At 38.0% G+C, this 22,305-nt stretch overlaps 3 protein-coding genes across 3 annotated transcripts; all 3 read left to right on the top strand.

Moving 5' to 3' along the window:
• Nucleotides 1–1,367: 1,367 nt before the first annotated feature.
• Nucleotides 1,368–8,348, top strand: LOC102787179 (uncharacterized). Its single transcript, XM_006798600.3, has 2 exons — nucleotides 1,368–1,455; nucleotides 5,097–8,348. The coding sequence occupies exons 1-2, from the start codon at nucleotides 1,446–1,448 to the stop codon at nucleotides 6,569–6,571; spliced, it is 1,485 nt and encodes a 494-aa protein (XP_006798663.1). The 5' UTR covers nucleotides 1,368–1,445; the 3' UTR covers nucleotides 6,572–8,348.
• Nucleotides 8,349–9,769: 1,421 nt separating this feature from the next.
• LOC102786576 (uncharacterized) lies at nucleotides 9,770–15,714 on the top strand. Its single transcript, XM_006798598.3, has 2 exons — nucleotides 9,770–9,841; nucleotides 11,979–15,714. Exons 1-2 carry the CDS (start codon nucleotides 9,832–9,834, stop codon nucleotides 13,271–13,273), a joined length of 1,305 nt encoding a protein of 434 aa, XP_006798661.2. The 5' UTR covers nucleotides 9,770–9,831; the 3' UTR covers nucleotides 13,274–15,714.
• Nucleotides 15,715–15,825: 111 nt separating this feature from the next.
• LOC148097174 (uncharacterized) lies at nucleotides 15,826–18,191 on the top strand. Its single transcript, XM_087833247.1, has 2 exons — nucleotides 15,826–15,871; nucleotides 16,676–18,191. The coding sequence occupies exons 1-2, from the start codon at nucleotides 15,862–15,864 to the stop codon at nucleotides 18,127–18,129; spliced, it is 1,464 nt and encodes a 487-aa protein (XP_087689373.1). The 5' UTR covers nucleotides 15,826–15,861; the 3' UTR covers nucleotides 18,130–18,191.
• Nucleotides 18,192–22,305: the final 4,114 nt, after the last annotated feature.

Genomic DNA, 22,305 nt, shown 5'->3' with positions numbered 1-22,305 from the left:
AGCAGCTGTGCCCAATAGGAATAGAGTTTCAGTCTCCTACAGATGTTTATTACTGCACAGAGCACATCTGCCCAGTTAATGAGACTCCAAGAAACAAGCATTTTACTCAGACCCCTGCTTTTACAACCATCTGTGGCACTGTCTGCTTCATTTTCCTTTCCTGATTCCTGGTTCTAACAAAACTGATAACTTTTCTGGTGCTTTGGAATACATACATGAAAATAATAATATAGTTTGTGTTTATTTATTTAGACTTAGATGTATTATGACTGTTGTAGTTCTCTAATGAATCAACATGCTATATACACACACACACAATATAATAGACATGAAATTCCAGAAAATTACTTTTCAAAAATTATTTATTTAATATTGTATTAATAAGTGAACAAAGTGCCCTTTTCACATTAAACTGGTGAAGATGTTTTAGGAAAGATTTAAGCTAAATATAGACCTGTTTTTTTCATTGTGACTACTCAAGCTTGTTCTACACAAGTGGGGACTTTATGAACAGAACATTGGTTTTGAATTGTATTTGTTGTAATATTGCATTTTGTATTAGATGCATTGATGTGCAATATTAAACATTTAGTTGAACTTCTGATCATTCTTTGAAAATGGTTTGTTATATTTTACTATTGAACTCAAGCAGTATGAAACCTGTAAAATGCAAACATTTATAACACTTACAGTATTTTAAAGGAATTAAAAGGTAAATAATCGCCATCCATTCACACCAATGGGCAATTTAGAATGATCTATTAACCTGACCCCATGCCTTTGGACTGAGGGAGAAAGCCAGAGTACCTGGAGAGAAGATGCAAACTCCACACAGAAAGACCCTGGCGTAGTGGAATTGAGCTCACAAACTTCTTGCGAGCCAACAGTGCTAACTACCATGCCACCATGTCACCACATAAACTCAAAGGACTAATAGAAAACTGCCCTAGATCTCTTGTGGCTTGGATAAAGCTTTTTGTAACCCTTTCAGCTGCTCACTTTAGGGTTCATCATCATCTGCCTTCATCTTTTCCTATCCCTGCCATTCACCTCTGTCACGATGACTCTCTGCATCTCGTCCTTCACCCCATCAATGAATCTTCTCTGTGCTTCTCCTTCTGCCTGGCAGCAACATATTCAACATCTTTGTCCCGTGTATTCACTATCCACTAACCATCTCAGCCTTGACTCGCTAACTTTGTTACCAAAATGCTCAACCTGAGCTGTCTTTCTTGCTCAAATCGGTCAATAGAAGAAAACTTCAGATACCAGAAATCATGATCCTTGCCTACAGATTTTGCACATTCGTATCGCATCCATGGTGCGTGTCCAGGGCTTTTATTATGAAAGTTAGGGGCAGGAAACATGTTCTCTTATCGACGGGCCGTCATGTTTCCGGTATAGATGCAGGCTCTAGCATCCAGATGTGTTGTTGACGCTGTGTGATGGCTCCAGGTGAGTCTTTGAAAGATGTTGGAATAGCTGACTACTAATTACCTAGTTGGTGCGTGTGTTGTTAATAAAAATCACACCATACGCTTCATAATAATTACGTCGGGCAGCATTGACCGGTTGTGCTATGCTAATATATAATCAGCTACACGAAATTGGCTGCAAAGGGAGGCGACTTTAGCAGAGATGCAGCTCGGAGAAGCACAACTTTGGTTGAAGCATAATTCTTTTATTGTGAAAAAAAATCAGGTTTCTACCTAGAACAAATTGAAGAAAAAAAACTCAACAAGGATGAATCCAAAGTTTAACATAAGTGCATAGCATTTGGAATGACTTTCATATTTATCATAATGCTGATGAGTATTTTCAGATTTGGCTCTAACCCCAAAAACTCTAGTGCAGAAATTGTTGCAGGATTTTATATACAAAACTTGAAATTTCCCTCCAGTATAATTCTTGGAATTCACCATGAATCATTAAAGGCTCTGCCACATTGCAGTAAGAATGGACAATGGTGATTGCATCATCATTATTATTATTATCATTATTATTATTATTTAATTACATTCATGGTGGTCGACCAATTTCGATTGGAAAGTGTTTGGTTTATTGTCTCAGACTTTTTGCAATTCCTCCCAGAGAGATTAATGAAGGTCTGCCCATGAATTGCCATCTAATCTGTAACCACAGAAACATTAGCAACATGTTGCAATCAGTCTGAGTCACTCTACAGTAAAGAGTACGACTCTGTGTGTGGAGGAATTTTATGAATTTCTGTGTCAGATCTATGATATCTAGCTTTACTCTGAATACAGATCATTATCGTTAATTTCTGTGTATATAGACTGCTACAGATTTGCAATTTATGCTTATTTATCACAGCTAATTTTTATATTTTCACAAACAGACTGACCTCATTCGATAGTAAACTGAGTCCATCAAACTGTCTTTTTTATCAGGGCTGCAGTTATTGATTGTTTGAGTAATCAAGCAGATTATTGCATCAAATAAATGTGACATATTAAAATCAAAACAAAACATTTTCTTAATTGCAAAAGTAAATAACTAATAATATCAGTTATAGTTATTTCAGTATATCAGAAATGTTAAAAATGTAAGACATACATACAGCCTAAATTAACTAATAAATTAAAGTAGTGTTTACTCTGTCTTGTTGGAAGGCTTCCTTATATTATTAGGGGGCGAAACTTATAATATATGTTTTTCTGTTTAGATGTGCTAATAAATGAGCCTGTATGTGTCTGTAAACCTTTAAAAGGCTCATGTAGTGGCTGCAGTAAAGTAAAGTGAGCATATTAACTTTCTCAGAACTGAGGTTTTCCCTGTGCAACGTTCTGATGGTGTACATGTTAATAATTAATATTAATAATAACTTAGAGTCCAGCATCACAGCCCCAGGTCAGTAGCTCACAGTTTCACTGCAGCAGAGACGTCATATTTTGAAATAAAAATATGCTTTAATTAATATAATTTATTGATATTTTATTTTTTATATTTTATATGTTCATATCATATCATATTATCTTTTGTTGGGCTGTCTTGGTTGACACGCCTCTACAATGTTGCGGTGCCATGGTCCTCAGCTGGACAAAGGGTGGAGTGCCCACTCTGGGTCAGGGATGAGTTCTTGCCCCAAGTGGAAGAGTGACTGGAGAAGGGTGCGGGAGAACAACAGACAGATTGGTGCTGCGGCTGCAGTGATGCGGACGCTGTACTGGTCTGTTGTGGTGAAGAGAGAGTTGAGCGTGAAAGCGAAGCTCTCAATTTACCGGTTGATCTGCGTCCCTACCCTCACCTATGGTCACGAGCTGTGGGTAGTGACCGAAAGAACGAGATCGCGGATAAAAGCAGCAGAAAAGGGCTTCCTCTGAAGGGTGGCTGGCCTCTCCCTTAGAGATAGGGTGATAAGTTCGGCCATTTGGGAGGGGCTCAGAGTTGCTGCTCCTTCACATCAAAAGTAGCCAGATCGGCATGTGACAAGGGAACGCCTTGGTGTTCCCCCGGATGAGCTGGAGGTGGTGGCTGAGAAGAGGGAGGTCTGGGCTTCTCTGCGTGGGCTGCTTTCCCTGCGACCCAGCCCCAGATAAGCGGAAGAAGATGGATGGATATTTTATATTAATCTAAATCTGCAAAGTAATGTTATGAAAGCCTTAAAATAAATATGTTAGCAGAACGTGATGCCTGTGATGCTTGCTTCAGGTGTCACTGCGATAGAAAGTTAAATAAATCCTCTTTTTAAAAACACAACAATTTGTAAACTTTTTATTTTTTTACACTTCTGCAGCATTAGTGTAGATTTCCGTCATGTAAAACAATCAGCAGCTGTTGTAGTTTGTTGAACAGGTGGTTTAAATTAAGGTTGCAAATTATAGCATCAAGTCCACCTGAGCTCAGAGTCTCATTAAAGGCTCTTCTCTTTGCACTGCACCACGTCTTTGTAGACTGTCTCTGGCTTCACGTTAAACTATGGCAGGTTACTACTGCTACTGTGTTATACTTTTTCTCACACACACACACACACACACACACACACACACACACACACACTCATAACTCTGTTTCTTTAGCAGGTTGATATTTAGTTGTAAATGTGGGTGAAATACTTACATGGTGACAGCTGTGCGATGCAGAGTCGTGGATTTTAAAAAAAAGCATCGAAGCAAAGAATTTGCATTTGGGGGATGACCCAAAATGCAATATGTATCATCAACAGAAATCTGCATTGTTTGCCGTTAGTTCAGATTACTTTTTGATCATTTAGCAAGAAGAAGAAGAGTGCATATATCGCTGAGTAAATTAAACATCAGGTACATCATAACATTTCATTTCATATTGGCTAGGGGTGAATTTTTATTTTTTAGAGATCAAGTCCAGCTGTATCTGTGCACTTTTCTTTAGTTGAGATGAAAATACAATTCTTTGAAATTAAATTGTTTAGTAATTTTGAACTAAGGAAATGTATAAAAGGCAGCCAGTACGGCCCAAATATTTTCTACTGTGGGTGAGAGTGCAGGCCAGAGGGAGCTAGATGGCATCAAATGAAAGGCCACAACTATGTTGTGTTCATTCTTAGGCTAATACGCCTGTATATCACAACATACCAAACAGCAAGTTAATTTGCAATAATTTTAGCAATAATACTACTACTATTTTAGTTTGAATATTAGGGTAATCATATTATTGAGAAAGCTTCTGGCACCTCACAGAATTAACTGTAACACTTAATTTCCTTCTTCAGTCCAACACTGAATCCACCTTAATCCACCATGTAAGTGAGCAGGATTACTATTGCATAAAAACACCATCAGTAGGTTAAAATTAACCTGTGTCACAACATTTATAAGGCCTGTGCTAATCTTATAATTCACTGGTGGAAAACCTTAAGTGGTCAAGTTGCCTTCAAATCATAGTTACTTAGGAAACATTGTTACGTTATTGGTGGATTTCATTTTGGCGTTTTAATCGTTTTTTGTTTTATTGGTTTCTACGAGCAGTTTTGTTTAATTTGATCAAATTAAACAGTACTGTGTGTTTGCAGTAATCAGTGAACTCCATAACATAAAATAATAACACCAGCATGATTACAAAGTTGCCATTGTTCATTATGAGTGTGTGTGTTTCAGTGTTTCCTGCAGATGTTCAGCAGCTGTTGGTGATAAAAGAAGAGATTCCCTATGAATGCAGCCCTAATCTGGACCATCATGACTCAGAGCTTCTTCACATAAAGGAGGAACAGGAGGAACTCTGGAAAAGTCAAGAGGGAGAACAGCTCAGTGGGCTGGATAATAACTCTGGGTTCCCATTCACTGAGGTTCATGTGAAGAGTGAAGATGATGATGAGAAACCTCAGTTCTCAACGCTTCATCAAAGCCAAACTGAAAACAGCAGAGAGACAGAGCCTCCAGCTAGCAGCTCAGCTGAACAGATAAAAACAGAAATCAGTGAAGAAGACAGTGGACCATCAGAATCAGAACCACATGCAAACTGTCATTTACAATCTAATACTGATGGAGAGACTTCAGAGTCTTCTGAGACGGAAGTCAGTGAGGACGATGATTGGCAGGAACCTTTGTCAGATTTTGGACCAGAAACTGATGACAACGACAGCACGTTAAACAACAGCAGAGCACCTGGGTCATGTGTAAATAAGGATGTGGGATTTAAGATTGCAAAACAGTCTTTAGGTTGCTCTGAGTGTGGTAAACAGTTTGTCTGCAAGCAGTCTCTTCGGAAGCATGTGACATGTCACTCAGAAAAAAGGTCTTCCAACAGTTTGGTTAATGAGAAACATTGTAGAGTGGATCAAAACTGTGATTCTCATATGACCGTCCACACAGGAGAGAAATCAGTTAGCTGTGACGATTGTGGTAAAAGATTTAATCAAATGAGAGATCTTAAAATACACACACGAGTCCACACAGGAGAAAGACCATTTGATTGCAGTGAGTGTGGCAAAAGATTTAGATATCAAGGAAGTTTGTATGTACACATGAGACTCCATGGTGGAGAGAAACCATTTTCTTGTAATAAATGCGGTAAAAGGTTTAACCTCAAGACAAATCTTAACAGACACTTAAGATCCCACACTGAAGAGAAACCGTTTAGCTGTCACATTTGTGGGCAAAGATTTAACTATAAAAGAAATCTTAACATGCACATAAGAGTGCACACAGGAGAGAAACCTTTTAGTTGTGACGATTGTGGACAAAAATTTAACCAAAACAGAGATCTTAGGAGACACATGAGAGTTCACACAGAAGAGAAACCGTATGTCTGTGGCGATTGTGGTAAAAAATTTAGTTATCAGTGTAATCTGAAGAGACACATGGCACTTCACAAAGGAGAGAAACATTTTGCTTGTGGGGTTTGTGGTAACAGCTTTAACAGAGAGGGGAATCTAAAGATACACATGAGAGTCCACACAGGAGAGAAACCATTTGGCTGTGACACTTGTGGTAAAAGGTTTAACCAAAAGATACATCTTGAGACGCACATCAGAGTTCACACAGGTGAGAAACCTTTTGACTGTGAGTTTTGTGGCAAAAGATTTAGACACCAGTGTAATCTAAAGATACACATGAAAGGTCACACAGAATAGTTTAGTAATAGATACAAATCGAATTTCAGCTGTTCCTTTATTCACAAGCGGTTGCCACAGTTTTTACACATACCCTTGCTTACGCAGTTGTTCCACATTTTTTTCATGTTACAGTTTTACTTCAAAATGTATTACATTTATTTTTCACCTCAAAATTCTACAAACAATCATTTAAAATCAAAAAGCAAAATATAAAATGTACAAAAATATTCACACCCTGTGCTGTGACAATCAAAAGGAAGCTCAGGCAGCTGAGAGATTATGGCAAAAGGGCTTTAGTCAGGGAGGTGACCAAGACCCCAATGGTCACTCTGACAGAGCTCTGGTATCGTTCTGTAGAGAAAGAAGAAGCTTCCAAAAGGACAACCATTTCTGCAGTACTCTACCAATCAGGCCTTTATGGTATAGTGACCAGTCAGAAGCCACTCCTTAGTAAAAAGCAAATGACTGTCCACCTGGAATTTGTCAAAAGGGACCTGAAGGACTCTCAGACCATGAGAAACAAAATTCTCCAGTCTGATGGAACAAAGATTGAACTCTTTAGCCTGAAGGTCATGTGTGGAGGAAACCAGCCAACAATCATCAACTGGCCCATACCATCCCTACATTAAAGCTGCTGGTGGGGGCAACATCATGATGTGGGGATGTTTTCAGCGGCAGGAACTGAAACTAGTCACAGTCAAGGGAAATATGAATGCAGCAATGTTTAGAGATACCTTGAACTGAGGTGAAGACTGATCTTCCACCTGGACAGCAATCCAAAAAATCTTGAGGCTGTAATTGTTGCCAGAAGTGCTTCAAAGTATTGAAGAAACGATGTACATAAGTATTCACAGCCTATGTTTTTCATTTGCAAGAATTTTGAGCAAACATTTTTCACTTTGTCATTATGCGGCAGTGTTTGTCGAATTTAGAGGTGAAAAATGAAGTTGTAACATAACAACAAGGAGCAAGAAAACCACTGTGAATACTTTTCAGGTGCTCTGTGTGTCTCTTCCCAGGATCAAATCTGAAAACTACTACACTATGGAGACATTCATAAATTATATGAATAATAGAGTAATATATATATATGAAGCCATTTGGTTCTGTAGCATATTTTGAGAAACTCCTTCAACATTTTTAACCTTATGTTTTTATGAGTGTGTGACACCAGATTATTAAAGCAACTTCAGATGACAAAGTTCTCTCCAATCTGTATAGGATTGAGGGTGTAGAGCAGCGGTCCCCAACCCCCGGGCCTCGGACCGGTATCGGTCCGTGAGTCGTTTGGTACCGGGCTGCGAGAGTTGAGGCTCAGGTGTGAAATGTATGGTTTTCAGGGTTTTTATCAGTTTTCAGTATTATTATGTTATCGTTTTTATCGTTAACTCTGTTTTCCTGGGTCTGTTCACGTGTGTTATGAATAAATATTATTTTTTTCGGTACCGGTACTAGTTTTATTTTGTTGTATTTATCCGCAACACCTTAAAGGCCGGTCCGTGAAAATATTGTCAGGCATAAACCGGTCCGTGGCGCAAAAAAGGTTGGGGACTGCTGGTCTAGAGGGTATCAATACTTTTTGTAACAGCCTTTTATCTTAATGGAATGATTTCAAGTATCTTTCAGTCATAATTTCTAGGTATTTTGTTGTTTGTAGCGCATAAATAACTCATGTTTATATGTATATAGAGCATGTCACTATTTTGTACATTTATGAGACATTTTGCTTGAATTGGATTGTATTCATTTTACATGAAGTAAAGTTAAATGCTGATAATAAAAGGAGAGATGTGGTAGTAGGTGAAGTGTCAATAATGAGATCAGTGGCGATGTTACACTGAACAGTAAATAATGTGTTAGTTTTAAACTGCAGTGTTGCCATTTTAACGTGTCCTGTGTAATATTTAGAGTATTTTTTTACTGAATTTGAAATGTGTATTTTTAAAGTTAATATTTGTATATTATGTTTTGAGAGTCAACCTGGAAATTGCACACCAGCAAACTGCATGTGCATCACCTGGGAGACCTGCTCTTCTCCGATTGGTTATCATGTCCTTAGCCATCTGAAAAAAACTCCACTGTTTAAGATTAAGACAGAGGCAAATGAGGTGATGAGTGTAAAAAATAGTCAGTGCTCCAAATCCATAAAAATATTTATATTTCACTGTGAGATGTTGATACTTACAGATATTACTCACCAGATTTTGGAGTGAAATAATACGCTCTTTACCTCACTACACTTACCCGACAGCTGGGATATTAGGAAAAAGTTATGGCACATTACTATTACTCATTTATTTCTCATACCTAACACCTGTTTATATTATTCATATAATAAGGTATGAATGATGAAATAATATTTATTAATTATTCATATCATATCTTTCTTTAGTGTTAGTGTTGGTTCTGTGGGTGTGCATTTGCACATGTGTTTTGTTAAGTCTTTGATTAAAATGACAACATGTCTTTAATACATGTTGAGGAAATCTGCTCATTATAATTTCTCAGTTTAAATCATTTTAGGTGGGAAGTCATTAAATATAACTTAATATTTATTACAGTTTTCATAATTTTTCATTTTTTTAACAAAACATAAATGGCTCTGTTGTACCTCATGCTGGATGATGTTGACAACGTAAAAAAAAATCTGTAGTTTTTTCACAGGAATATTTGTTATTTTTTTAATCCCAGAAATATCTGTAAATTGCTTTAACAAACTTCTTCTTCATGAGAGTGTCGCTTTGGTAAGCAATCAGTCTGGTACTCTATTACTTCTGCTTAAGTACAAACACGAAACTGCAGAGACAAAGCTTTAATCCTTTTGATTTAGCCTGTATCTTCAGATAATGGATAATACATCCAGATTGTTTAAAATACAGATAATTTAATAGTCATCTATTTCAAGCTTGCATTTTGACCTAATTCATCTCCTTTGCTTCACACAGACTGTTTTTTGTATGTATTCAGCAAAAACCTACTTAAACGTAATTGGTTGAGAAAATTACAAGCCAACTACAGGAAAGCTTATGGTACAAAAAGTGATGGCATTTTCCCTTAGACAGACTGTTTTCCTGCTCATTGTACAGAAGGCGATGGTCTTTGTCATACAGATTCACTAATACAGTTTAAGGATAATAAAGAATGTATCTAGGGCTTTTATTATGAAAAATAGACCGGAAGTAGGTGCATTATTGCGCAGGGGAAGAACAAGTTGTGTTTCCGGTGCGGGTGGCGCATCATCAGGCAGGAGCATCCAGAGGTAGAGTAGAAGGTGTATAATGGCTGCGGGTGAGTGTTTTGAACTTGTTGAACTAATTAGCGGTGATCTGTGAGGTCAGCGGGTTTTTTGTGAATGAAAATCTCCGCATATGGCTCCAAACAGTGCGCAGCTTGCCACGTTTGCGTCAGTCTGAACAAGCGTCCCCCCAACATGTAGTCAGCTACATGAACTGATACCTTCCAATAGAAGGAGAGAAGGAGCTAAGGGAGGCAGCTAAGCGACACACGGACATTAAGCATGGTCGTATGGGAGCAGTGAAGGCAGATACTCGTCTGATAGATACAACCCCATTTCCAAACAAAGTTGTGTAAAATGTAAACAAAGACTGAATGCAGTGGTTTGCAAATCTCATAAACCCATATTTAATTCACAATAGAACACAGAAAGCATACCACATCTATAAACTGGAAAAATGTACCGTTTTAAGAAAAGAAATGAGATCATTTTGAATTTGATGGCAAGTTGGGACAGGGTCATGGACACGAGAGCATAGGAACAAGAGCAACCAACTTTGACTGAGGGGCATTTGGCTCAAGTAAATTTACTATTCCATTTAAAAAAATAAATGCTCTCACACAGCCTGCATAACTGCAGCCATGCATGTACACTCAGAGAGCTGTAGCCACAGTTATAAAAGTGCATACATGTCTTTGATTGCAGAGGCGACAAACAAGAGAGACATTATCTGTGCAAACAGCTGTCTATGAGCAAAAAGTATCCTCAAAACATTAACATTTGATTTGCAGAATCCTAGTAGACTGATACTTTAAAACCAGCAGCACAAGCTGATGTGTGACCTCTTTTTAGAATCAAAGACACGCCTTCCCAAAGTCTGACCTGCACGGGTCCATCAGCTCAGTGTCCCCCTCGGTCATGCTCGTTAGCACTATAGCAATAAAACCATTAAACCACTGTTAACCAGATAAATAATCTAAGCTTGCAAAACATTTAGCTGTGACATTTGACAGGTTGTCTGTGTTCTATTGTGAATAAAAAAATGTGGATTTATGAGACTTGCAAATCTGTTTTATTTACATTTTATGCAGTGCCACAACATTTTTACAATTGTGATGGCATATGCAATTCCTCTAATTTTGGATCATTAGCATACAGATTACAGAAAAATTGTACACAAAAAAACTTCATAAAATGCAAAAAGTTGAAGTATTAAAAACAAGAAATCCAGCTGTGCAAAGAAGTCAATGTCCATCATTAACTTGTCCCAGAGGAATGAAAATACTCAATGAATGTTACCTGCATTTAAAAATATGGAGAAAAGGACCACTTCAAATGATTGATTTTGTATTTCCTGGTCTAAAATGTTTGTTTAATGGTTAAATATTAGCTCAGGAATCAAATAGTTCACCCTGACAGAGAAAAAAAAAATACATTTATAAGTATTCCCTGTTAACTGAAACAGTTCAGTAAAAGCAAATCTATCCTGCTGATTTTTATGTTATAGGTTAGTAGTAGGTAGCAGTAGTGGGTGTAATATTCAGCAATAGGAAATAGTGGGGTGAGAATAAATTTGGAGCATTGTAAAGGTGTATGATACCAATAGCTGTACATATCAGAAGAGGAGCTGCATGGCTAGTGTTGAGTTGTGTATTTTGGCAGAAATGAAAACTGAATACTCAGTCGGACACTCAGAGTTGAAATGATTTGTTGAACTGGGAGAATATACGGGCATTTGTATACCCTTCAGCCGTAAAAGCCTGATAGGGTATTGTTGACACCCCACCTGGTAGGTGGACGATGTGGACACCCAGGTTTGTGCATGTGATAAATTGTCATAGAGGTGATGTATTGTTTTTGAAATTCATAACGCCGGCACATCAACTGAAAGATTACCCTCACTTCAAGGTTAAGATGAGAAGTCAACTTTTCTGAAAACTACCCATGATTTTCAAATTTATAACATAGGTTCATCTGCTAAGAGGCTGAGGGGCAGCACTGCTGGCTGGATGGCAATGTCATTTTCTATTAGGTGGTCACAGTTTAGATTAATTTAGATTATATTTAATAGCACTGTGTATCCACAGTCATCTCAGATCTCACTAACATTGAGTATTAGTAACAGTGATAAGTTATCTGATTATAGAGTTTTTGCTCTTAATTATGAGTGTGTGTGTGTGTGTGTTTCAGTCTTCCCTGTAGATGTCCAGCAGCTACTGGTGATAAAAGAAGAGGTTTCCCATGAATGTGAATGGAGCCCCAGTGTGAACCATCCTGACTCAGAGCTGTGGAAAAATCAAGAGCAAGTTCACTGTAATGGGCTGGAGGAGGATATCAAGAGGTTTCCATTTACTGTTGTTCATGTGAAGAGTGAAGATGAAGAAGAGAAGCCTCAGTCCTTAAAGGTTCATCAAAGCCAAAATAAAAACAAGATAGAGACGGAGACTCAAGTGAGCAACTCCTCTGAACAGAGGAAAATGGACCAAAGTACAAATAACAATATACAAACAAATACTGATGGCGAAGCACCGGAATCTTCTGAGACTGAAGTCAGTGAGGATGGCTGGCAGGAACCTTTGTCAGATTGCGGACCTGAAACTGACGACAGCGACAGCCGATTGAATGACGACAGAACACCTGAGTCAGGTGTAAATAATGCAAAAAGGTCTTCCAGCTGTTTGGTGAATGAGAGAAGTTCTAGAGTGGAGCAAAGTGTCGATTCTCAGATGAAGCGATTTGGATGTGATGATTGTGGTAAACGATTTAACCAAATGAAAGATCTTAGAGTACACATGAGAGTCCACACGGGAGAAAGACCATTCTGTTGTGCAGATTGTGGTAAAAGATTTAGATATCAAGGAAGTCTGAATGTACACATGAGGCTCCATGCTGGAGAGAAACCGTATGCTTGTGATAAATGCGGTAAAAGATTTAGCCTAAAGACAAACCTTACCAGACACATAAGAGTCCACACAGGGGAGAAACCATTTAGCTGTGACATTTGTGGACAAAGATTTAACTATCGAAGAAACCTTAACATGCACATAAGAGTGCACACAGGAGAGAAACCGTTTAGTTGCGACAATTGTGGGCAAAAATTTAACCAAAAGATTGAACTTAGGAGACACATGAGAGTTCACACAGAAGAGAAACCGTATACCTGTGGTGATTGTGGTAAAACGTTTAGTTACCAGTGTAATCTGAAGACACACATGGCACTCCACAAAGGAGAGAAACAGTTTGTTTGTGGTGTTTGTGGTAACATATTTAACCAAGAGGGGAATCTAAAGATACACATGAGGGTCCACACAGGAGAGAAACCATTTGGTTGCGATTTCTGTGGTAAAAGGTTTAATCAAAAGATTCATCTTGAGACGCACATTAGAGTTCACACAGGGGAGAAACCTTATAACTGTGGATTTTGTGGCAAAAGATTTAGACACCAGTGTAATCTAAAGATACACACCAAACTCCACAAGGAATAAATAAGTATTGAGAGTCTCAACGGGATTTCTTCCCGTGACTGGGAGTAGTGATGCCCATCAAAATGATCAATGATGTGCAAAACAGTGTTCTTATCAGTACTGTTTTTATTTTTGACAAAGCTAGCCCCAACTTCCAATTTTCAAAGGTGGAAAATGTTTGTCATTTTGTTGCCAAAATTCAAAAATGTGTTTGTTTGATTGTTTTTCCTTGACATAACTGCTTTTCTTACTCATTAATTTTACTGGTCTACTGGTCCAATTCTCGTCTTTACGCAGCAACAAACTGTCCTTGAGAGTTCAGTCAGACTTGTGCCACATATCAAACACACGTTTACCACTATAAGAGATCCTTTTCATATATATATTGGCTTCATCATTCTGGTAAGTGATAGCAGTCTGTCAGTCAGACGTGACAAACTTTAACACTAATACAGGCATCATTAATATAATTGCTGGTGTTAATAATTTCAGAGTCTCAGCTGAATGTTCACTGCTTAGAATAGTTTTCATTTGCTTATTTCTTAACTTATTTGCTTTATCACACAAGATCACCAAAACCCAGATTTCCAAATGAATAAGGACCGGAAATCTTAACACCAGTTATCAGCCTTCACATGTATTTTGTAACATGATGGAAAATTCAGATGACGTCTCATTGCAAGTACTTTAAACCACTGAAGAATTGAAAGATGGCCTCTGGTATTTTCAAAACTGTTAAAATAATATTTTTTTGTGTGGTATATAAACATACTATATGATACTGCACAGTCCAAAAGGTGCAGTGGCACTATCGTGTAGTGATTAACAGTTTTGCCTAACACCTGAAAAGTCTGAGTCAAGCCTGGGAGGAGACGCAAATCCCAAAGAGGGTTGCGTCATGCAGGACATCTGGTGTAAAAATTTTGTAGTCATACTGAATTTTACACAACTTCTTTATGATAAGCATATTGTGTATTTGTGGTAGCATATTTTTTTATTTTTGTTGATTGATTTCTACTCATTTCCAATAGTATATTTAGCTCATTCAGCCAAAGGACCTGTGAACTTATCGTTACTCATTAGTCCTCCTATAGAAATGATCAAACTTACAAATAATGGTCTTTGGGCTTTACCTTACAATATAAAGCGTCTCAAGATAGCATCATTTCCTTAGGGATTATTAAAGTATTCTGATTCTGATTGTGAAGATCAAGGTTACGTTTGTCACTTTACAGGCAATAATCTGTGAATTGTGAGAAAACTGAGCTGCTGGGTTATTGACATTATGCTCTGGTTTTTGGTACATTAAAAATATGTATATAGAGTATATTCTACTTTGACTTTTATTTAGTAAGTTTATGAGATATTTTACTTGAATTAATCGTCACTAATTTGCACAGAGATAACTACTTTGCCTTTTTTAATTCATGTTCTTTTACCGTGCTGTAAATAATGTTTAAACCTGGATTATAACAGCACCATGAGGTATGAACAGTGAGATTGATGGTGATGTTACATTAAACAGTGTTTTTTGTGTTGGTTATTTGTTAGCTGTTACCATTTTTATTATGTACAATAGTGACAAGGTTTTTGTTTTTGATTTGTTAATGAATTTAAAATTTAAAGTCAAGCCAAGTTTATTTATATCACAACAGACATCAACCGAAGTGCAGCACAACAATCGGTAAAACAATTAAAAAGACAGATTTACATAGCATTAGGAGGACAGGCTAAAGAGAAATGGTGAGTCTTAAGTTGAGGTTTGTTGGCTGTTGTTGAAGCAGGCAGTCTGACCTGGAAGGGGAGATTGTGCCAGAGTTTCAGAGTTATGTCTTTATACCCCAGTCAGTAGATACTGATACTTGTGTATGATCGATGCAAACATTTACAACTAAGGAATTTTATAGTGAACTCTAAACTGCACAGGTAGCTAGTGTAACAATGCCAAGGCTGGTGAAATATGTTCATGTTTTTCTTTACCAGTCAGATAAGGCATCTGGTGTAAAAGATGTCCCAAATCAAACAGATACCCACTTTGGCAACCAGAGAACAGCCAAAAGTAGCTGCTTCAAATTTTCAGACCACAAGTTTTTACCAGACAGATGTGTAGCATCGTCTAGAATCAATTCTTGGTGTCTAGCATTGCAATTGCATTAAAATCCACTGATAAAATCATATGATTTGTGCAGACAGACACTTCTAGTCTCTCTCACTCATACATTCTGAAACTGCACAAATATCAAAATAATACATTTTTAGACCAGGACATTTCAGACTGTCTAAAGTTTTGCATAAATATCGCTGTGGATTCTGGAACAGTTTGTGATGTAAGAAACCACAATATAAAATTAGGCTAATACCCACTGCTCTATTGATTGTTAAAATGCAGATAAATTAACCTGAATGTTTCTCTAAAGAAAAAATTCCATTGAATTTAATATCGATCTCAATAAAGACAGTTTTGCCGCTCATGATCCAGCAGTGTGTGTATCTATGACCTTTATTTTGACAAAACAGAGACCGGAAGTTGTTGAATTATTGCACAGGGGAAGGACGTGGCATATTTCCGGTACTGGCGGCATATCCAGAGGTAGAGTTGAAGCTGTCTAATGGCTGCGGGTGAGTGTTTTGATCAAACAATTTACACCGAACTGTGAAGCCAGCGGATTTTCTGTGAATGAAAGTCTCCATATGCGAATCCAAACAGTGCGCAGCTTGTCACGTGTGCATCATGTCAGACATTACTGTCATATTATGCTGTGGCATGAACCAATCTGCGCTAGCTTCCCCCGTAATATTTAACCAGCTACATGAGAAATGCTGCTTTCAAAAGGAGGAGAGAGCTGATGGAGGCAGCTAAGAAAGCGCTGCAGCAAGTTTTGATCTCTTGTAGTTTATTATTAAAACTGGGAGCTGGTTTGACAGAAGAGGGTCCTGAAAGCTGAAGGCTCTGCTTCTCATTCTGCTTTTAAAAACCCTGGGATCTACAAGTAAACCTGCGGTCTGAGAGCAAAGAGCTCTGTTGGGATGATACGGTACTATGAGGTCATTAAGGTAAGATGGGCCTGATTATTCAAGACCTTGTATGTGAGAAGCAGGATTTTAAATTTGATTCTGAATTTAACAGGGAGCCAATAAAGAGAAGCCAATATAGGAGAAATAAGCTCTCTCTTTCTAGTCCCTGTCAGTACTCTCACTGCAGCATTGTGGATCAAATACAGACTTTTCATGCAGTTTTTAGGACATCCTGATAATAATAAATTACAGTCACAATAAATACATGAACTAGGTTTTCAGCGTCACTCTAAAACAGGATGTTTTAGAGTGACGCTTTGAGATGTGGGACTAATGAAAATAAAAAACTGTTTAACATGCACATTGAGCTAGCTGCCATTGTTCATTATGAGTGTGTGTGTGTTTCAGTGTTTGCTGCAGATGTCCAGCAGCTGTTGGTGATAAAAGAAGAGGTTCCCTATGAATGCAGTCTCAGTCTGGACCATCATGACTCAGAGCTTCTTCACATAAAGGAGGAACAGGAGGAATTCTGGAAAAGTCAAGAGGGAGAACAGCTCAGTGGGCTGGAGGACAATATCTCTGGGTTCCCATTCACTGCTGTTCATGTGAAAAGTGAAGATGATGATGAGAAACCTCAGTTCTCAACGCTTCATCAAAGCCAAACTGAAAACAGCAGAGAGACAGAGCCTCCAGCTAGCAGCTCAGCTGAACAGATAAAAATAGGAAATTATTCTTCACCGGATCCAGTCAGACACCCCCACCCAGATACTCCTTTAAAATCAAGTACTGATGGAGAGGCCTCAGAGTCTGAAAAGACTGAAGTCAGTGAGGACGATGATTGGCAGGAACCTTTGTCAGATTGTGGACCTGAAGCTGATGAAAGCGACAGTCGGCTGAATGACAGCACAATAACTGAGTCAGGTGTAAATAATGATGTGAGATGTAATGCTGCAAAAAAGTTTCTAAGCTGCTCTGAGAGTGGAGAACAGTTTGTCTGCAAGCAGTCTCTTCAGAAACACGTGACATGTCATTCAGAAAAAAGGTCTTCCAACTGTTTGGTTAATGAGAAAATTTGTAGAGTGGAGCAAAGTGTCGATTCTCAGGTGAAACGATTTGGATGCGACGATTGTGGTAAACGATTTAACCAAAAGAAAGATCTTAGAATACACATGAGAGTCCACACGGGAGAGAGACCATTTGGTTGTACTGAGTGTGGTAAAAGATTTAGATATCAAGGAAATCTGAAGATGCACACAAAAGTTCACGCAGATGAAAAACCATTCAGGTGTGACGATTGTGGACAAAGGTTTAGCCGAAAGACAAATCTTACCAGACACATGAGAGTCCACACGGGGGAGAAACCATTTGGCTGTGATGAATGTGGACAACGATTTAACCATAAGGCAAACCTTAAACTACACATAAGAGTACACACAGGGGAGAAGCCCTTTAGTTGTGAAGCCTGTGGACAGAGGTTTTACCACAAGACTGATCTTAAGAGACACATGAGAATTCACACAGAGGAGAAACCATTTGTCTGTGATCACTGTGGTAAACCGTTCAGATATCGATGTAATCTGAGGAGGCACATGTCGGTTCACTCAGGAGAGAAACGGTTTGTTTGCGGCGTTTGTGGTAACATATTTAACCGAGAGGGAAATCTAAAGATACACATGAGGGTCCACACGGGAGAGAAACCATTTAGCTGTTACGTTTGTGGTAACACGTTCAACCGGGAGGGAAATCTAAAGATACACATGAGAGTCCACACTGGAGAAAAACCATTTGACTGTGAATTTTGTGGTAAAAGTTTCAGACATCAGTACAGTTTTAAAACACACATGAAAATCCACGTAGTGTAGAAACTGCACTGTTGCACTTCATTAAAACAACACATTTTCTAATATATTTAGTATATTCTATTTAAAATATTTTATTATTTATTTAAAAAAGATAACAATTGATCTGTGTACTTTGATCTGGGTCACGAATACAACCCAGGAGTACGAGGGCTGCATGTTAGTTAGCATGAAAGGTAGAGGCACTGACAGTCAAAGATGGTGTGGATTTAAAGAAGAAATGAGGTGTGTAACAGTAAACTGTTTTTAATGTGCTTTTTTACTGTTTTGTGTACAATGTGCATATTCAACACCTGCATTAATTCAAAATGTACAGTATTATACTGATGTCCAGAACTTCTTTACACTTCTACTTGTCTTAGGTATCCCAAAATAATTTCATAATGCATATTGAGATACACACTGCTGTGGTGTCCATAAACGTGGAGTCTTTGTGTTTTATATGAAACTACACATTTTTAGACATATGTTGTATCGGCTGCTGTTTCCTTTGTGAGCATTTATTACACGGCGTGCTGCGGGGGAAAGCCTGTTCTGACGTTTGAGTCTAAGGTTTATTTTTTAGCACCTCACTGCTCCTTTTTGCTTCTCATCCGTAAATACTCTTCAAAATAAATGGAATCACGTGAAAAAGTATGCAAAGTCTCAACAGGATCTTGAGCTTTATTGTGAAAGGTTTATGTGGGAGATAAACAAGTGGACATGCGATGGTTTTACCGTCGTTGTTGCTAATGACAATGCATAAAAACAGGCGCTTGTCCATCTGTTGTGTGGTTATATTAAATATAAGAGAAAGAGAGAACTTTAAGAAATTAATATAGCCACTACAGTGACCATCAAAACGATGAGAAAATATTGCCGTAAACAGTTTATTTTGCGACACCACAAAACAAACGATAGCGTAAAATGAAACGATAGACGTTTTTATATTGTCATCCGATATATATCGTTATATCGAACAGCCCTATTGAAAATTAGTAAAAGTTTTAAAACTAAAGTATAAAAGTATAGAGTATCTAAAAGTATAAAGTATCTAAATCTAAAATATGTCACAATTGACCTCTGACCTCTCCTTCAAGGCCAAAAGATTGATATGAAGTTCAAAGTGATTAAAATGTTAAATAGGTTTTTACCCCACAGACTTAAAACTCTGATGGGATATTTATACCTTGCAGGGCGGGCGCGCCGTGTGGACACTTAATTTTGTGAATGCGATAACTGGAGAACAAGGTGAGATTTTCAAATTAATTCAAATCTCAGTGACAGGTGCATGTACAAGAAAGCTTAGGGAAAGTTCATCAGCCACCAGTATCTTTGTAAGACTTCTTTAAAAAAAAAAAAAGCCTTATCTTTAAAGCAGTTCTTAAAATTCTACTCCCTTTGTTTGTATTGGAAGCATTTAGGAAATGATATGGGGATTCTAAATATCACATTATAGTTTGCATCCCAATAGCATGTCATATTCCACCGCTGATCTCAGTTTTACATTTCATGTCTGCCTTTCTGTCAGGTTTACTCCAGAATGCGTTATTTGTACAAACAAAATCTCCTTCCAGGAATTTGCTGACATCTGTTCATCTTTATAATCAGGCAAGAATTATTAATCTCTCCCTGAGAAAAGTAAATTAAAAACACATAAATGCAAAGTGGGGAATCAACAATACTGAACACAATCACAATAGCTGTGGGCCGCATCAATGCAATGTGGAGTTGCATTCCCATGGAGGTGCACGTGAGGTTACTGCATAGATTACCTTGTAGGTTTTCAGAGCATTTGCGGTTAAAACATGCCTATTGTCATGGTGAGCTGTGTGGTAGGCCATGGTTGGACTCAGGTGCAGGACTTAGAGACGGAATATTTAACTTAAAGGTGGCAGTTTTTATTCACTGGCAGAAAACAAACCTAGAAACACAATACATGAGCACTAGAAACAAAACCAAAATTCAAACTAGGAAGGGTGATCTAAACTGGGAGTTCATGACGTGGCATGACATAACCTGACAAAACATGACAACTGAAGAACACACAACTAACGCAGAGGACGCAACAACGGGCAGGGAAAAACACAGGGCTTAAATACATACTGGCGTAATCAGGGAATGGGAGACAGGAGGGAAACACAGCTGGGATAATGCACTCATGACGAGACACGGGGAGCAGAACTGAAATGATAAACATGGGACAAGGACTACCAAAGTAAAACAGGAAACTGAGACAAAGCACCAAGATGCAGACTTGACACTAAGACGCGGAAACATAGGAAGCTGAAGCACAGAGATGATACAAAACAGAAACCACAATCCAAGGACTAAAGATGTAACCTAAGCAGAAAATCATAATAATAATCAGAACTATCAGTTCACCAATGAACACAAAGCACTGGGTCCGTGACCCAGTACCGTGACACCCATGGCAATATTAACACAGAAGTGTAAATCCAATGAGCGACTTTAATCAAAAGTCAGACTTCCCAGCATGGTGCAGGTGGTGCACGGACGTGATCGATTGCTCCAGCAGAGGATGAAGGCACCTGAAAAATGCTTTCAGTAAGAAATGCATCAAACAGCTGACACCAAGGTCGATTTCATTTATTATATTGTGTGTATCTGAGCTTACGTCTAGCAAATAAATCATTTTTACTGATGGCAGTAAACAAAAAAAGCTGCCCAACAAAGTTAAAACTGCACCAGCAAGAGAAAAACTAGAGAGCTCAGAGACTTGATTTTCAAATAGGACTGAATGTTAAGATTGTGTTGTAAAAATTCAGTGGACTAGTAAACTCTAAACTTTAATTGTATATATAATATGCGAATTGTATATATAATATACATATATAATATATAATATCTTGCAAGATATTATATCGCAGATCTACATTCGGTCAGTCAGCTTTTTCCATAAAGGCCTGCCATCTGTGGAACACACTTCCAACCGAAATCATATTGATTACAGACATCAGATCCTTTGCATTGAAGGTTAAAGTTTGGTTAAAGGGAAATCAGAGATGTAGTCATTTTAACTAATGATTTAAATTTTATTTTAAATTATTGTCTATTAATTGTAATTGTATTTATGATGTAATTTGGCTTTATGAAAATGTATGTTTTATTGTAAAATGTACCTATTTTGATTGTAAACCCAACAAGGGACAATTGTTGAAAATTAGCAATAGCTATAAACTTATGTGCGTTACATCAGTTTCATGTTTTGTACTTGGACTATCTTAAACTGCACTGTCCCTTTTAAATAAATAAATTCAAACTCAAATATTTTGGGGAAATAAACCTAAAAATTTAGACAGCAAAGTTCCTCCAGATTCCACTAAATATCCAGGTAGGGCATGCCCCTGGACCCCTATATGTCATCTTCTGGACCAACTGGTACAACTTTTACTGCCTTTTCAGGCTTTTTTGGGGAGGATCGCTCTCTTATACATAACCTGCTATTCAGTGATAATTTAAAAACTAACAAAAGACCAGAATTAGAGCACAAATTTCTTGAACAGCCTGTACATGGAATGAAATTCTCATATTCTCATAATTCAATTAACATGATCTAAAGAGCACAAACACAATGGAGAGCTTTAGTTTAATGACTCCCAGTTAGTGGAGGTGAAGTCTAGCAGACACCGATTGGCTACAGCTGCTGGAAAGCTTCATGAAAAGCACCAGGATTTTAGAGGGGCTCTGCTCTTTGCTTCTACAGACTATAAACTCTCTGCTGTCTCCCAGGTGAGAAAACCTGCACAGTTAAGCATGCATTCATGAGAAAATGGGAATGTGCTGTGGACTTGGGATGGCAAACAGCCAAAGGAATCTGTTAAGCACACAGAAGACACAATAACAGCAAATCCTGCTTTTTCAGACACAAGCACCTTACTTAAGTCAGACTCAAACATACTTATCTAAGATAAAAGCCGAGCGTTAAGCCATTTAACAGATAAGAAATGTCCGTCTGAATTTCCTCCTGTGTAACATTAACCATAAATCAAACATTATTTTCCATAAAATGACAATGTGTTTTGGCATGCCAGGATGTGAGACGCTCTGACGCAGGTCAGCCCACGTGGTGCACCCGGTTGTCCTGGTCACACACACTTAAGCACAAACACTCACTGTTTTTTCGGTTCACAGACTCTTTGTTCGGTGGGTGTGTGTTTGCGTGACCACAGCTGGTTA

The sequence above is a fragment of the Neolamprologus brichardi genome, chromosome 19 (genome assembly GCF_056152115.1).
Source record: "Neolamprologus brichardi isolate AB-2024 chromosome 19, ASM5615211v1, whole genome shotgun sequence".
Taxonomy (NCBI): Eukaryota; Metazoa; Chordata; class Actinopteri; order Cichliformes; family Cichlidae; genus Neolamprologus; species Neolamprologus brichardi.
This window is presented reverse-complemented; position numbering and strand designations above follow the sequence as displayed.